Source organism: Giraffa tippelskirchi, chromosome 8 (assembly GCF_054371585.1).
Source record: "Giraffa tippelskirchi isolate mGirTip1 chromosome 8, T2T-mGirTip1v1.2.pri, whole genome shotgun sequence".
Taxonomy (NCBI): Eukaryota; Metazoa; Chordata; class Mammalia; order Artiodactyla; family Giraffidae; genus Giraffa; species Giraffa tippelskirchi.
Genome location: NC_137282.1, coordinates 81,689,258 through 81,707,676, shown reverse-complemented (window position 1 = coordinate 81,707,676; position 18,419 = coordinate 81,689,258). Strand labels below are relative to the sequence as shown.

At 40.7% G+C, this 18,419-nt stretch overlaps 1 protein-coding gene across 3 annotated transcripts in view; it reads right to left on the bottom strand.

Moving 5' to 3' along the window:
* The window catches only part of SKP2 (S-phase kinase associated protein 2), a 55,433-nt gene that overhangs the window by 21,312 nt on the left and 15,702 nt on the right, over positions 1-18,419 (bottom strand). For all 3 annotated transcript variants that reach the window (XM_081520912.1, XM_081520910.1, XM_081520909.1), the window contains exons 4-9: positions 18,123-18,266; positions 14,123-14,257; positions 12,483-12,581; positions 11,143-11,273; positions 4,671-4,722; positions 4,392-4,499 (exon numbers count right to left, since the gene is read on the bottom strand). In XM_081520912.1, coding sequence (XP_081377038.1) covers positions 4,392-4,499; positions 4,671-4,722; positions 11,143-11,273; positions 12,483-12,581; positions 14,123-14,257; positions 18,123-18,266 — 669 coding nt within the window. The remainder of the gene's footprint in view (positions 1-4,391; positions 4,500-4,670; positions 4,723-11,142; positions 11,274-12,482; positions 12,582-14,122; positions 14,258-18,122; positions 18,267-18,419) is intronic.

Sequence of the window (18,419 nt, the reverse complement as noted above, 5' to 3'; positions counted from 1 at the left end):
AGATGTTAACATATACTGGCTGAATACAAGAGGAAGGGTAATTTAGAAAATAAAAGTATTAACCAAATGAACATGCTTGGTGTTCCTAAGGGGGCAGTAAGATCTGGATGTAAAAGAAAATCAGCAAGAACAAATTGCTATTGTTCATAAAGTAAGCTAATCTCTGAAATGGAAACGAGTATAAGGAGAAGTCAGCATACACAGATGTTTACACTTATCATCACTGAAGAGGACAGCAATCTGGCCCAATCTTAAATCTCTCTTATATAAAATCTGATTATATGAGAACTTCGTAATATCCACGAGAATCCAGATTCTGGGATCTCTAGATTAGCCAAGTTGTAAGACATTCTGCAGTGGAGAGTATTTAAAAGAAGAAACTAGAGGTGGGAGTAAAGAGGGATGGCAGACGACAGAAAAGAAAATGTTCTTGCAATGGCACTTTGTAAGAGCCTTGCTTAGGAAGGAAATTATACTCGACAATTAGAAGACACTCAGGTGTTACACCTGAGAAAGGAGTGAGCGGAATATGACGAGATGGTGGATGAAAGATCATTCCCAAGGCAAAAAACCCAGGAAGTCTTTAAAATTTTAAGGAGACCCGCACCCCCAAAAAACAAGCCTCTTGTATGTGTATCACCTACAACACAGCAGAGAACGTACCTAAGTATCTCTTTGAAACTTCAGTGGAAGAGACTGAAAAGTAAACTAAGGGAGAGTAAATAGAAATGAATAGTTTGACAGCCGTTATTTCTAACTTAAGTACAAAATTGACACTAGTGTCTTCAGTGTCTCTATTTAGTTTTAGTAAACAAAAGGCATTTATAAACTGTCTCACCAGGCTCACTCCATTGTTGTTCACTGCTCAGTTGTGCTCTGCTCTGAGACCCCATGAGCCTGGAAGCACCCCGGGCTTCCCTGTCCTTCACTGTCTCCCAGAGTCTGCTCAAACTCATGTCCACTGAATCGGGTGACACCATCCAACCATCTCGTTCTCTGTCGCCCCTTTCTCCTCCTCCCCCAATCTTTCCCAGCATCAGGGTCTTTTCCAGTGAGCTGACCCTTCACATCAGGTGACCAAAGTATTGGAGTTTCCGCTTTGGCATAAATCCTTCCAATATTCAGGGTTGATTTCCTTTAGGACTGACTGGTTGGATCTCCTTGCTGCTGTTCAAGGGACTCTTAAGAATCTTCTCCAACACCACAGTTCAAAAGCATCAATTCTTCAGTGCTCAGCTTTATGGTCCAACTCTCGCATCCATACATGACTACTGGAAAACCCACAGCTTTGACTAGACGGACCTTTGTTGGCAAAGTGATGTCTCTGCTTTTTAATACTCTGTCTAGGTTTGTCGTAGCTTTTCTTCTAAGGAGCAAGCGTCTTTTAATTTCATGGCTGCAATCACCATCCACAGTGATTTTGGGGCCCCCCAAAATAAAATCTGTCACTGTTTTCATCTTTTCCCCATTTATTTGCCATGAAGTGATGGGACTGGATGCCATGATCTTCATTTTTTTGAATGTTGACTTTTAAGCCAGCTTTTACACTCTCCTCTTTCACCCTCATTGGAGGCTTTTCTGTTCCTCTTCACTTTCTGCCATTATGGAGGTATCATCTGCATATCTATTGTTGATATTTCTCCCAGCAATCTTATTCTCCTTATAAAACCTTAAATTCCTCAACTTACAAATTCTCCTGCAAGTGTTATTATTTATTTAGTTTCTCTTAGATGGGGAAACAGTGGAAATAGTGTCAGACTTTATTTTTTTGGGCTCCAAAATCACTGCAGATGGTGACTGCAGCCATGAAATTTTTAGACGCTTACTCCTTGGAGGAAAGTTATGACCAACCTAGACAGCATATTAAAAAGCAGAGACATTACTTTGTCAACAAAGGTCCATCTAGTCGAGGCTATGGTTTTTCCAGTAGTCATGTATGGATGTGAGAGTTGGACGGTGAAGAAAGCTGAGCGCCGAAGAATTGATGCTTTTGAACTGTGGTGCTGGAGAAGACTCTTGAGAGTCCCTTGGACTGCAACGAGATCCAACCAGTCCATCCTAAAGGAGATCAGCCCTGGGTGTTCATTGGAAGGACTGATGTTGAAGCTGAAACTCCAATACTTTGGCCACCTCATGCAAAGAGTTGACTCACTGGAAAAGACCCTGATGCTGGGAAGGATTGGGGGCAGGAGGAGAAGGGGACGACAGAGGATGAGATGGCTGGATGGCATCACTGACTCGATGGACATGAGTTTGGGTAAACTCCGGGAGTTGGTGATGGACAAGGAGGCCTGGCATGCTGCAATTCATGGGGTTGCAAAGAGTTGGACACGACTGAGTGACTGAACTGAACTGAATCTCCTATTACTATCTCCAGCTTCAGTTTTTTCCATTAATGAGAAATACAAGAGAAATCAGACCAATTAATAAGGAAGGGAATAAATACAAGGAGGGTGTGTCCTGAGGATAAAAAATCTAGTTTCTCAAGTATTGCAAAGCATTATCATTACAAAAGAAAGACACTCAAATTTTATGTTCCCACTTCTGAGATAAGAGATGAAAATTTTTTAGCATAAATAGCTTTCTGGAAACTATTGCTGAAGATCCTAGAATTCTTACTATGCATTTCATATACATTTTACCTGGAGAAATGTTTAAGAATAGGGTACCAGCAAACTCATCTTAATGAATTCACAAGGTAAACCAGTACACCATTCACTTTATGTCTTAAGAAACATACTCTTTTACCTTAAGGTTCAAGGATAGCATCTTTCTTCTGTCTGCTCTCACTTTATTTTGATGGCCTGACTTGTTACTAAACTGTTACCTCTGCTTCCCTTATTTCAAGATAATATTTAGACAGATTGGTTACAGTGCAGTCAGGGTTCGCACCTAGGTCTGTGACTTCAGACCCATGCTCTGATCCATCAAGTTACACTGCCTGCAGATGACTGTGCGAGGATTATCATCCCACTGGATATAAATATAAAAATGTGAAGGCTCACAGCCTCCCCTTAGCCTCTGCTCAAGTGAATAGGTATTTCCTGCTTAACTTCTTTCTCTTTGGAGAGAAAGAACAAAAGCAAGACACATAAATAGATTCTCTTGAGAAAAGCAAGCAGAAAAGAATGATCAGTGTACTCCCAAGGGTATTGCACAGACAATGCAGCTAAAGCTCAAATGGCAAGGGTGGGAAACAGCTGTTAACAGAGAAACCTTTTTGGGTAGACACTCCAGGCTCCTAGGAGTTCTGGATGCTAGAAAATTCAAGTGGCAGGAGATTTTAATAAGAGTTGCATGTACATGAATTTAGGCCCCAACATCTGAGAGCCCTGGAACTAAATACTGGCATCCCTTCTAGGCAGTGCTTTTCCAAATGAGACACCAGCTCAGACCCTGAGCCCTAAGGATTAATTACAGTGCTTTATTAAAGATGTAATTACTGGATTCCCTAATTCTATGAGTTAACTTTATATAGCTGAAGTGTCTGATTTATTCATCCTTTTTAATTCTTTTTCTTTAAATTGCAATATAGTTGATTTTTACTGTTGTATTAGTTTTTGGTGTACAGCAAACTGATTTTGTGGAAGTTGCTGAGCAGTACAAAATCAACCCCCAAAAGAGCTACCAGATTAGATACAGACTATTCTGCATGTGTCCAGGAGACCTGGGAAGTACATCCATTTCAGTCAGTAACTCAACTATTCAGCTTTGGGTAAGTTACTTCACTCTTTTGGATCTTAATCTCCCTCCTTCTCAAGGGAACATCACTCTTAAAAAATTTACTACTTAAATATTTTTATTTTTCCCCATTCCTTGGCCATCTGGGACAGACACCACTAGGAGACTGTAGAACTTTCCCTCTAAGCTCAGATAAAGGCGTTTGAACTTAACTAGTTGATTCGAAAAATTTCAGAAACACATATACACACAGTCTGCCTCCTCCCATTATACTCCGAGCTTCCTGGGACTAAAGGCTGTCTTCTCCTGCTTTTGTAAGTTCTCCGCAAGTACGAGTACAGTATTCTAATATTTAGACCAGTTCACAGCCAGTATTCTTGCTTGGAGAATCCCAGGGACGCTGGAGCCTGGTGGGCTGCCGTCTATGGGGTCGCACAGAGTCAGACACGACTGAAGTGACTTAGCAGCAGCAGCACAGCCAAATAAATGTTTAGTAAACTACCTCAATCAACTCAACTTTACCAGATGTTTTGAGCAAAACATTTTGCCTTAGTTCTTCTATTTTGCTAGTCCTTCCTAACTAGTTTGTGATACATTAATTTGATGTTTAAGTTTTAAACATCTGCTATTAATAATAATGGATTTTAACACCAAGTGACATCTCTTTTGGCCCTTGCTCTCTGCTCATTTTAAGAAACAAGAGTACTCACAGTAAAGTTTCAGGTATTATGTCATAGCACCGACTGAGTGATAGGTGTTGGAGGTAGTTGAGTTGGTAAAATTCTGGAAAGCAGTCATTTTTCAGCATGACACTATCGCTGTAACAGAAGAAAAAATTAAAAATCTATCCATCAATCCCAGATGAAGACAATAGAACAGCTTATCATTCAGTTCCTTCAATTCAACATTTTAAGATTCTTTCCTCATTCAATAAAAAATTATGAATTTTCATTAAAATTTTTTTTGTTTTAAAATAGATAAAAACATACCTTAAGTCTAGGTGGACAAGATTGGGACATCTTCCAACTAAGGTAGTTAAATCTAGAAAAAAAAAAAAAAAAGATGGTCACTATCAAATGAGGAATCACATAAGGATACTTGCTGTCCATACATTTCTCACTGTGCTGGAAATTCAGAGTAGTGCAATTAGAATCATTCACTCTTAGAAAAAACAAAACCATCATCTTGCCATGTAAGACTTTCTACCCAGGAAACACAAGAAATTATCTGAAAAACTACTAGAAATAGTAAGAGAACTAACTGTGTAAAATGACTGGATAAGAAATGCCATAGCTTATCTATGTGCCAGCAATAGCTGGATGAAAAGAGAGGGGGAAAGTCCTGTTCACAATAGCAAAAAGCAAAATCAAACAGCACACTATATAAACAAATATCAAAAAGTAGCACTCCAAACCAGTGGAGGAAAATCATAGATTATTAAAAAATAATATGGCTACTACAACTAGAGAAGATTTACTTCAACTCAAATAATATATCCAAATTAATTCCACATGTTATTAAAAACTTCCAAATGCAAAAATGAATAATGATTCATTGGATCTTAGGATCAGTAAGGAGTTTCTAAACATAAGAGGAGACAGTGATAATTTACTACATAAATCTTTAAAAACTCTACCATGTTAAAACAAAATAGAACACAAGCAGAAATAAAGTGGTATCAGAAAACTGGGAATAAATGTTTCCAATAGAGTTAATGCTCTTATTATATTAACAGTATAAAAAAATAGTATATTAAGAGTATAAAAAATAGAACATGGGTAAAAAAATATAAAGATACTGCATAAATATAGACATAATAAAAATGGAGCAAGAAATGCAAAATATTTTTTTGTGTGTGCTATCACATGAAAAACAAATCCTATTACAATACCCAGAATTGATGAAATATCATAAAGCAGGTGCCCCTACACTAAAAGTGGGTATTTAATTTTATGCAGCCTTTCAGAAGACCTCATTTTTTGAGGGTGAACTGATCTTTCTTTTAAAAAAATGTTTTCAGGGCATAGCACACTTTGCTCTTTGGCTCAGTAATTCCACTTTTAGAAAAGTAATTAGAGATCCCAGGTGGCACTAGTGGTAAAGAATCTGCCTGCCAATGCAGGAGACAAAAAACAAGTCAATCCCTGGGTTGGGAGGATCCCCTGGAGGAGGGCAAAGCAACCCACCCCAGTATTCCTGCCTGGAGAATCCCAAGGACCCTACTGTCCATAGGGTTGCAAAGAGTCAGACATGAATGAAGCAACTTAGCACGCATGCATACATGCACTAAGATATTCACTGTAGTGACAGTTATAAAAGCCCCTTTCCCTCATTAGTTTAATAGGTCAAGCTTCATCTATTCTATGGAACACAATGCTAATAACAGCCATTAAAAATCTATTTAATAACATTTTACGAAATGAAAAAATAACTCAGGATACATTGTATACTGAAAACAAAACAAAATATATATAATGCATGATAATCTCAATTTAAACACACAAACATATATTTACACACAAACTTACACATAGAAAGAAAGGGGGTTGGGGGTTGGAAGGCTGGAAAAAAATACATCCAAATGTTAAGTGCAATTACCAAGGGTGGTGGGATCACAAATGCCTTTTCAGAATTTGGAAGAAAGTCCCAGGTGATACTTTGCAATCAGAAAACGCATCAGTGAGTGTTATTTACTTTAAAAAATAGGCAAATTTTATTAATGGTTGGGGGTTCTTTTTTTCCTTCTCACAGCTACATCTCCAGCCGCATCCCCTTGTCTAAATCCTAGACTTGCATTTTCAAATCCTCCTGAACACACCCACTGGGCTATGTGATAAGCATCTCACATTTATGCCTAAAACCAAATGCTTGATTTTTCCCCTCAATCTGCTCCTTCACCAAAGTCTTCCCCGTCTTAGGAAGTGCGAACTTCATCGATTGCTGGGGCCAAAACCCTGGGAGTCAAACTCAAACTGTTTCCTCACATCCCACACCCCGTCTGTTACCCAGTCCTGTTGGGTTAGCTTTCAAGATACGTCTGAAATCAATCACTTCTTACTTGCTCAAATGTGACCACCATGTCTCCAGCGGCCTTTCCCCGGCACAGCTCCGCAAGGGGACTTTTGAAAGGTGAGTCAGATCATTTCATTCCTGTTCAAAATACTTCAATGGCTTCCCATCTTACCCAGAAAAACAAGGGAAACAAAGCTTCTGCCTTGGCCGAGAAAGCCCCCATCTATCTCATCTCCGAACACTGGGCTCCTCGCTCCCTCTCCCACACTGGCTTCCATACTGAGAGGGAAAAAAAAATCTCAAACATTAATAAAGTTTGTCTATTTTAAAAAATAAATAACACTTATTGATTCATTTTCTGATTATAAAGTAGCATATGTGACTTTCCTCCAAAGGCACTTGCTGGTCCTTAGTTCTAGAATGTTTTTCCTTACATATATCACTCCTTCAGGTCTGTGGTTAAATCTCACTTCCTCAGGGAGCTCTTCTCTTTGGCCATTCCATCTGAAAACAGCCCCCTTTCCTGCTACACTCTACCTGAGCACCCTTCTTTAAACTTTTTCTCCTTGTGTTTCCACCTCCTTTCATCATACTTAGTTCCTTGTTGATTGTCTGGATTCCCCATCAGAATGGAAGCTTCACAAGGGTGACTTTCTGTTTTGTTCAAGGCCACACGTCCCAAGTTTAGAACAGGGTTTTGTGCAGTATAGGGGCTCAACAGACATTTGTCTCTGAGTCACTAAAAAAGAAAGAACTGCACAACATAATTCTGAGTGACCCATCATCTCACTAGCCAACCACAAAATCCACAATCAGATACAATCTTCCTTTGCCACCACCTGGGAAAGAATTAAACCTTGGGGGATGAAACTGGTTAGTCTCTGTCTCCAGCCCTTTTTTAAGTCCCGTCTTTCTTTGGTAGAGTTAGGAACTGGTAGTGACTGCCAAGATTCCTCTTCACCGTCTCCTTAATTTCACTTGATTTAGAAGGGATCTTAGAAACCACCTAATCTAACTTGTCATTTTAGAAGAGAGACACTTTTCGCTAGAGAAGTCCAAGTAAATCTAAGGCCCAAAGCTAGGTCCTCCAAACCTCATTCTGTGCTCATCCACTGTTCCACAGAGAGGTAGTGATGGGTGAGGAATATAAACACCAACAGCCAACAATTACTGAGCTCTCACTATGCGCTGAGAATGATAAATGTCTTGTACATGTATTACATCATTTACTGCTTACTCTAATGCTAAGAGGTAAGGTACTACTATTATCTCCATTTTATTGAGAAATGGAGGAACAGAAAGGTTAAGCAAATTCCTCAGGGCTATCCAGTGAATGGCAGAGTGGGTACCTGAACCCAGATGGTCTGCCACTGGTCTTAGAGGTAAAACACAAAATTTGTATTGTCTTTTACACAGTGAAATAGCGTGTGCCATTGTTAAAAAGATATCCATTTAAAACTCCTTGAATTCCCATTGTATACGTAAGGAAACTAACACCTCAACTCCTACCCTGCGTCCTTTCCTCGCCCTGAATGTGTCCAGCAAGTGGGATTTTACCACCTATCATTCCTGCCAAAACTTAAGTAGAAAGGCGATTTGTTCTTTTTCAGAGGAACACAGAAAAGAGTTTTAAGCCAAACGTGGAAACAATTTACAGTAGTTTGCCTACAGCTGAGTTTTTCGACCTTACACCCAGAACCTCGGTTCATTACAGAAAAACTCTGAATAAAGAAGTGGGAAGTTCAGATATGGGCAGAAATGTACACAAGGCACTGTCTTCTCTAGGGGATGAAGAGGGAAGAACCAGGGGTGGGATTCAATGTGAAGAGGATGCTACCTGGTGGGAATTTAAAGTCCTTGGAAGGCAACTTGGCAAGAACTATCCAAAGCTTGAGAGTGGAGCCTAATCCTTGACCTGGCAATTCCACTTAGAAATGCACTCAACAGTTTGCTTCTGTCCATAAGACAGTTCTTTATAAAAGGGAGAAACTGTAAAGATTCTGAACATTCATTACAAGGAGATCAACTGAGTAAGTTATGAATGAATCAACATAAATTATTCCAAATACATCTGATGGAATATCACATAGCCACTGAAAATGATGTGTGGTGTAGCTACTGAAATGGGGTTACGTGAAATAAAACCATACTACATGTCCCATACATTAAAACCATACACTATGTCCCATTTTTTTTTTTAAAAAGCTACTTTTTAACAGGAAAAAAAACTAGCAAAATGTTAGTGGGATTATTGATTTTTGTGTTTTTACATGTTTTAGGCATATTTGAGAATGACTATGTAATACTGTAACTAGATGTTTTTTTAATTTTTATTTTTAATTGGAGGATAACTGCCTTACAATATTGTGTTGGTTTCTGCCATACATCAACATGAATCAGCCATAGGTATACATATGTCCCCTTCCTCTTGAACCTCCCTCCCAAACACATTTAAAATTGTGTTTAAAGAAAAAAAATGCAGAATAGAAATACTGTGTATGGAGGGGAGTGGTTAAGAAAAACACTACTGCTGCTTTTACAGATCTCTAAAGAAAGCCTTCACTTTGTTATCTGGGCTCAAGCACCTGCAGAGGATTCCAACCCCTGACCACCCAGGAGAATCTGCTCCTATCTCCTACAGCCTCAGATATGTGACTCACAGAGGACAGGTCATGTCCTGGAGGAGTGCTTTTCAAATGCTGCTTAGATTTTAAGAAGATACATTCTGCAAATATTTGGCTCATATCTTTTAGAGTATGTTAAAAATCATAAGAAAAACACTTAGAGGGGCTCACACCACCATCAAGACACGAGGTTAGGGCTGAGGTGTGCACTGGTTTAACGAGGCTTTGTGTAGGCCAGCCTGAGATCGCAAGGGCAAGCCATTAAAATGCTAAGTGAAATAAGTCTGGGGACTTCCCTGGTGGTCTAGTGGCTATGACTCCATGCTCCCAATGCAGGTGGCTTGGGTTTGATCCTTGGTCAGGGAACTAGATTCCACATGCCATAAGTAAGAGTTAGCACACTGCAACTAAAGATCCTGCATGCTGCAACTAAGACCTGGCCCAGCCAAATAAATAAACAAAAATAAATATTAAAGAAAGAGAGAAAAACAACTACTATATGATATCACTTATTCAGGGACTCTAAAAACTACAACAAACTAATGGGTGGTGGTGGTTTAGTTGCTAAGTCATGTCTGACTCTTGCGACCCCATGGACTGTAGCCTGCCAGGCTCCTCTGTCCATGGGATTCTCCAGGCAAGAACACTGGAGTGCCATGTCCTTCTCCAGGGGAATCTTCCCGACCCAGGAATCGAACCCGGGCCTCCTGCATTGCAGGCAAACTAATATAACAAAAAAGAAGCAGATTCACAGATAAAGAGAACAAACTAGTGGTTACCAGTGGGGAGAAGGAACAGGAGAGGGATTAAGGCAATATAGGGGAAGGTGATTAAGAGATACAAACTACTAAGTATAAAATAAGCTATAAGGATTGTACAACACGAGGAATACAACCAATATTTTATAACTTTAAGTGGAGTATAACCTTTAAAAATTGTAAACCACTCTTGTACACCTATAACTTATATATTACTGTACATCAGCTACACTTTAATAATAATAAAGAAAACCCTTGCCATTTTTACTTATCTTTGCAAATCAAGATTCTGTCAATATTAGACAAATAAAGCACACATAACTGAATGTTCAAGTTTATAAAGACTTTAACTGTCACACATCATCCTTGATTTTAAATGCCCGTGTTCATCTAAAAAACCCCATTGTCCTCTTAGACTGAATTGAAAAGTTACAAATATGAACTTTGAGGGTTTATTATTGAGTTTTTCAACCTTGCACTACTGACATTTAGGACTAGATTCTTTTTGTGTATTATTCTTCTGTCCTGTGCGTTGTTCACCAGCATTGCTGGCTTCTACCCACTAGATGTCAGTGGGTAGATGGCATCTAGTGGGTAGATGCCATCTACCCACTAGATGCCAGTAACGCCACAGCTGTGGCTATCAATAATGTCTCAGACCTCGCCAAATGTCCTCTTGCAGGAAAAACTGTCCCCAGTTGAGAACCACTGCTTAATACTCATCAAACACTACATCCCTCAATTTTTATGTTGGGGTTTTACCTAAATAATTTAGTTAAATAAAAGAAGCTCTTCTACTTAAACATAAATCATTTTAAAGTACAAAGGTTTTCACTCATGGATTCTGGATTCAAACCCTGCCACTAACCCACCAGCTGTCTGCATTTACCTGACCCTTCTGATCAGCTAGCTGTTACGTCATCTGAAAAACAGGAATAGGAACACACACAATGGATTAAATGAGACAGTTTATGGAGGGTCATGCCTAGGAGATGCTCGAGAAATCAAACCTGCTGTTATTGTTGGGGTTGCTGTTGTTAAGGGCCCAATAGCCCTGGGGGTCTTACCTGATCTCTGCAGATTCTTTCGGTACCCGCTGAGATTCAGCTGGGTGATGGTCTCTGACACATGTGCAACAGCCACCTGTACATGCTTTTCAGTGAAATCATAGCACCAAGAGAGGTTCAGTTCATCCAATCTGCACATAAGAAGGGTGACAAGGAAAGCATGAAACCATTACCCAGAATGAATTTTCTATGAAACCCTGCCTAAAGCTGCAAATCAAGAAAATACAGGGCCATTGATTCCTTACCATTTTCTGCATAGAACCTCAGCTTCTCTAAGCAGCTACATTTGCTCACCTGAAACTGCTTTCTTCATCTCAGGCCAGTTTGTTCCAGAAAGTTGCCAGGGGATATGAAGCAAGGGCTTAGTGAATGCTGCCCTCTTCTGGAAGAGAAGGGAAGTGCTCTCCTCTCCTGCTCATACCTCATTCCAGGACCAGAAGGAGAAATTCTAGCTTCTATGCTTTCTTTCTCAACCACTTGGGTTGTAAGAAAACAACTAACAGTATGAGCTTGAGATGTTTTAAAAAACTGATAGGTTGTACCAGGAATTCCTAATAAAGAGATGCCGACATCACAAAAATTCAGTTTATCTTACTGGGCCTCTGCTAACTAAGCAAATGAGGGCTTCAAAGAAAAAGTCCAACCACTAAATTATACATCCCATTCCTGGCATTGCTGAGAAAATGTAGGGCTATCATTTTATCTCATTGGTAACGTTCTTATACAAAAGCAGTCTTTTGTATAAGATCATTAAGGAGAAATAAGTACAATGCTATTAGCACAGAGACCAAGGGATATTAAAAAGGACACACACAGTACTGGGTATTCTGTGAATCATGTCCCCCCTCACTTATTAATTTCTGTAACTCTGTAACCTTTATATTCTGACATTAGACATTACTATCTAGTATAAAAGATGTTTTTAATGGAATCACCCAGATTCATGGTGTATTTTGCAATAACAAACTTTTGACAAATACATAGTCAAAACTGTTAAGTTAGGTCTACAGACATTACAGGGAAAAAAAGCCTGACAGTATAGTCAGGTATAAACAGATACTCTTTGTACATACTGTTGATAAACACATTACCGCATTTTCCTTATTTTAATAAGTCAAAGAAAAAAAAAGGGATCACGACACAAGTAATCTTTGCAAACTTCATCGATTTGGCTCCTGAGTTTGGACAGAAAGTTTGGAGGATAAAGGGTATTGAGTTCTCCAAATCAAGAGCTCAAAGAGTTAGGAAAGCTTAAAAATGTTACCTGATTCTATCTTGATGTGAAAGATAACTATGTTTGAAATCACAGTTCTATATATCAAATCTCAAATCTCTCCTACCTGGAACAGCTGCTCAGCAAAGTCTTCAGGGCAGATTCAGAGAATCCAGAACACCCAGAAAGGTTTAGTCGCAGTAAATTTGTGTTCTGAGCAAGATTACTGGAAAAAGAGGACAAAGTTGTAACAATACTAACCAGACCCTCTTATTCAATCAACAAGAATGAAGCTAAGGGTAGTTACAAGCACACAGGCTTTTGAGTCAGAAGTGAGTTTAAATTCACATCTTACCATCTAGATGACACCAAGTAGGATGCTTTGCCTTAGTTTACTCATCTGTGAAATGGCAAGATCAGTATCTTCTTGGTCGTGTTGTTAAAATTAAATGATATAATGTAATAAAGGCCTCAGCACAGTGCCCAGCACAGAGAGTAACTACACAACAAACACTTAACAACGTACTTTTAAAATTGAAAAACAAAGAACCCACCAATGACCTAAACATATTTCTACTTCACCCACAGTTGTAATTAGTTTGTAAGTAAACTTCTACTTATAAAGTCACCAGGTTCCTTTAACTAAACGTCTCTCAAATTGCCCTCTCCTCTCCATTCCCAAATGCTTCATGTTAGCAAAACAGTGATTAAGAGCGAGAGTTCTGGAATCATACTATATGGCCAGGTTCAAATCTTGGTTTTGCTACCTAGCTACTGTGTGACCTTGGACAAGTTATTCAGCCTCTCTGTTCCTTACCTTCCACATCTGTAAAAAGGGTAATAATAAGAACATATTTCAAGGGGTTGCTATGAGGATTTACTCCGAATACCTTTAAAGAACCTAGCATCTGGCACATGGTACATGCTCAACAAATACTAAGCAGATATTATCATCATTCTTTTCTTTTCCCCATCAAGTTTCATCATTTCTTACCTGAATGGACACAACAGTATCTTAACTAATCTACTGAATAGTTTCTTTCATGCGTAATCGACCTTCTGAGATGCCCAGCGAGTTAATTTTCTAAACATGTTTGTTCCATTCTCAGAACCACACTTCTCTCTTCACCATGCTTCCCTCTTTACAGCCCACAACAAAGTCCAGAATTCTTCCAGCGTGGCAGGCACCCGCGGGATGTGGTCCCTACCGACCCTCACCTGTCACCTCCCTCACACACCCCATCAATTCTTGACCACTTCAGAATTCAGAGTCACAAAGGCAGCTTCACCCGGACTGCTTCCTTCGCCACATCACCTGGAGAACTCCTACCGACATACTTTCAATACTCAGCTTCAGAGTCACTTCCTCTGAGACGAGACGGCTGCCTTCTCGAAATGTAATCAGGTCTCTGTGTGTTGCCACATATTCACCAATGCATCTAGCAAACACACTGCACTGTAATTATCCGTCTCTCCCTTGGATGAGGGAGCAACCATGCCTCAATTCCTCCTTGCGTGTCTAGAGCCTAGCATGAGACCCAGCAACATACCGAGTTAGTACACAAACTTCGGTTGCCTAGGTGAGCAACCAAACCTCCTGGAAGGAGGAACCAAACCTCCTGGAAGGTTCTGCAGAGGCTGGAACACTGTATTGGGTATTTTCTGAGTCCACCTGCATGTGGACAGGACACCCCACATCTACTCGAGAAACAAAATTAACAAACACAAAACGAGTGCCTTTGTAACATGCTTCCAGGTGCCACTCACTCGACAATGGGATCTGAAAGTCGGAGGCCTTCCAGGCTGAGATTCTGCAACTTGGAGCAGTGAGACAGAAGGCCGTGCAGGGTAGACACGCCGATCACAGAGTTCGACAGGTCCAGGTGCTGTAGGCGAAAAGGGCTGAACACAGAGGGAATAAAAAGAGGTTCCACAAGGTGGCTCACACCAGTATGTCCAAATTAGATCTGACCCCTTCTCCTCCCCACCTGGGCAGTCCATCACAGACAAGACCCTAAACACGCATTTCAAGTATTAGCTATAGTTGTAGTTATAAAATAAATTGTTACTGGCCACCTTCGTTTGTTTTAAAATTCAAAAGCATTTTTTTTGGGGGGGAGCCAAGTCCAGACGTTGTGCCAGCACAGTCCAACTTAGAAACTGAATTAATGAGCATCAGGAGAATGAGTTGGATGTGGGTGACAAGGAGGTCACGCCTACAATGACTCCTGGCAAGGGTGAGTGGGTGGATGACCAAACCAGGGAAGACCGTGGAAAGGCAAGTTGTAAAGGGAGGTTAATACCAAGGTTCTTGGGATGGACATGCTAATACTAAGGTACTTGTAGGAAATTCAGGTGTGGTAGATTTTAGGTAATTAGAAATAAGAGTTTGTTTGAAAGAGAGGGTTGGGCTAGAGATGAGGATGCGCAAGTCTTAGCATAGATGTGGGTGTACAAGACACAGCTTGTCTGAAGACAGAGTGTGGGTCGGGAGAGAAGGCAGCCAGGGACAGAGCCTAGAGTAACAAAGCAAAGCATGCACTTGAAGGAGACTGACAAGGAAGAGCCGCAGAAGAAACACAAAACACCCACGGGAGAGGAACGCTGTCACATGACCACGGCGAGAAGGTGAAACGGCTTCGAGTCGGGATGCGTGTTGTATCCTACCTAGCTCTGCCGTCTTTAGCATATTTTTCTGTTCACCATCTATTTACTCCACTCGTGCATGAGATGATATACTAAACCACACTGCGAAACTATCAGTAAGAAATACATTTTCAGAAAGTCTAGAACACGCACCAAAACAGAGCATCCTTTTCAGGATGTAAATTAGTCTGTGATAGGACCAGAAACCCAGAGTGACAAAGTCTGAAAAGACTCCTCACATTTTTTCCTTATCAAAAATAGGCAGTAGGGGTACAGAAATGTAAGTCAAAACTACAATGAGGTATCATCTCACACAGCTCAGAATGGTCATCATCAAGAAATCTACAAACAACAAATGCTGGAGAGGATGTGGAAAAAAGGGTTCCTCTCTTGCCCTGTTGGTGGGAATGTAAGTTGATAAAGCCACTGTGGAGAACAGTAAGGAAATCCTTAAAAACTAGGAATAAAACTACCATATAGCCCAGCAATCTCACTACTGAGAAAACCATAATTCAAAAAGACACATGTACCCTAATGTTCATTTTAGCACTATTTACAATAGCCTGAACATGGAAACAATCTAGATGTCCATCAAAAGATGAATGGATAAAGAAGTTGTGGTATATGGTCCTAAAAAGGAAGGAATCAGTTCTAGTGAGGTGGATAAACCTAGAGCCTGTCATACAGAGTGAAGTAAGTCAGAAAGAAAACAAACATCATATATTAACACATATGTGCGGAATCCAGAAAAATGGCACTGATGAATCGCAAGAATGGCGATGCAGACACAGAGAACAGACTTGAGAATACAGTGGAGGATGGAGAGGGTGGGACGAATTGAGACAGTAGCGTCAAAACATATATACATTCAGTTCGGTTCAGTCGCTCAGTCGTGACCAACTCTGCGACCCCATGAATCGCAGCACGCCAGGCCTCCCTGTCCATCACCAACTCCCGGAGTTAACCCACACTCATGTCCATCAAGTCGGTGATGCCATCCAACCATCTCATCCTCTGTCGTCCCCTTCTCCTCCTGCCCCCAATCCTTCCCAGCATCAGGGTCTTTTCCAATGAGTCAGCTCTTCGCATGAGGTGGCCCAAGTACTGGAGTTTCAGCTTCAACATCAGTCCTTCCAATGAACACCCAGGGCTGATCTCCATTACGATGGACTGGTTGGATCTCCTTGCAGTCCAAGAGACTCTCAAGAGTCTTCTCCAACACCACAGTTCAAAAGCATCAATTCTTCGGCGCTCAGCTTTCTTCACCGTCCAACTCTCACATCCATACATGACTACTGGAAAAACCATAGCCTTGACTAGATGGACCTTTGTTGGCAAAGTAATGTCTCTGCTTTTTAATATGCTGTCTACGTTGATCATAATCTTCCTTCCAAGGAGTAAGCGTCTTTTAATTTCATGGCTGCAATCACCATCACCAGTGATTTTGGAGCTCAGAAAAATTAAGTCTGACAGTTTCTCCATCTATCTGACATAAAGTGATGGGACGAGATGCCATGATCTTAGTTGTCTGAATGTTGAGCTTTAAGCCAACTTTTTCACTCTCTTCTCTCACTTTCATCAAGAGGCTTTTTATTTCTTCTTCACTTTTTGCCATAAGGGTGGTGTCATCCGCATATCTGAGGTTATTGCTGTTTCTGCCGGCAATCTTGATTCCAGCTTATGCTTCTTCCAGCCCAGCGTTTCTCATGATGTACTCTGCATATAAGTTAAATAAGCAGGGTGACAATATACAGCCTTGACATACCCCTTTTCCTGTCTGGAACCAGTCTGTTGTTCCATGTCCAGTTTTAACTGTTGCTTCCTGACCTGCATACAGGTTTCTCAAGAGGCACGTCAGGTGGTGTGGTATTCCCATCTCTTTCAGAATTTTCCACAGTTTATTGTGATCCACACAGTCAAAGGCTTTGGCATAGTCAATAAAGCAAAAATAGATGCTTTTCTGGAACTCTCTTGCTTTTTTGATGATCCAGTGGATGTTGGCAATTTGATTTCTGGTTCCTCTGCCTTTTCTAAAACCAGCTTGAACATCTGGAAGTTCACAGTTCACGTATTGCTGAAGCCTGGTTTGGAGAATTTTGAGCATTACTTTACGAGCGTCTGAGATGAGTGCAATTGTGCGGTAGTTTGAAGATTCTTTGGCACTGCCTTTCTTTGGGATTGGAACGAAGACTGACCTCTTCCAGTCCTGTGGCCACTGCTGAGTTTTCCAAATTTGCTGGCATATTGAGTGCAGTACTTTCACAGCATCATCTTTCAGGATTTGAAATAGCTTGACTGGAATTCCATCACCTCCACTAGCTTTGTTTGTAGTGATGCTTTCTAAGGCCCACTTGACTTCACATTCCAGAATGTCTGCCTCTAGGTGAGTGATCACATTATTGTGATTATCTGGGTCGTGAAGATCTTTTTTGTATAGTTCTTCTGTGTATTCTTGCCACCTCTTCTTAATATCTTCTGATTCTGTTAGGTCCATACCATTTCTGTCCTTTATCGAGCCCATCTTTGCATGAAATGTTCCCTTGGTATCTCTAATTTTCTTGAAGAGATCTCTAGTCTTTCTATGTAAAATAGATAGCCAGTGAGAAGTTGCTGTATAACACAGGGAGCTCAACCCAGTGCCCTGTGACAACCTAGAGGCATGGGGTGGAAGGGGGGGTGTGGGAGGGAGGCTCAAGAGGGAGGGGACATATGTATACTTATTGCTGATTCATGTTCTTATATGGCAGAAACCATCAAAATATTGTAAAGCAATTATCCTGCAATTAAAAACACATTTAAAAAAATAAAAAGAAATGGACATTGGGGGAATAGCTTGGCTGCATGGCTTCTGTTGGCAAGGGCTCTGCTTGGCTCCTGCCTCATAGGATACTCAGGACACCTTTAGACCCTGGGAAGAGCCCAAGAGCAGGCCTATGCTAAAATGGAAGGATTTCACTGAAACCTGTGCGGTGTTTCAGCACAAAGGCCACACGGCAACATACACAACTAACGTCCCATGCTGCACAGATGACCTGTCCTAGGGCATATAGCTGGAGAGAGAAAAAAAGACATTTCAATCTGTTTTCCTCCCGAAGATTCTCCAGGGACTTTTCTTTCTTACCTGAAATGTTCAACTAATGGTTGGTCCATAAATGATCGTGGACAGCGAAAGGCAACCACTCCTCGGGACCAGAGCCGACCAACCACGTCTGGGTAGAGGTTTCTGCCCGCGAGGTCTACAGTCTGCCAGAGAGACTCGTCAAACCTGGAAAAGAGGTGCTCCATGTGGTGAGTCAGGGCACCAGTTTCTGGAGGCCCTCGATGCCGCTACTAACAACAGGACACGGCCCCTCAATTGCCCTGAAGCAAATTCTAAAGGCATGTTTGTTTCTGACTATACAATTACCTATATTTTTAA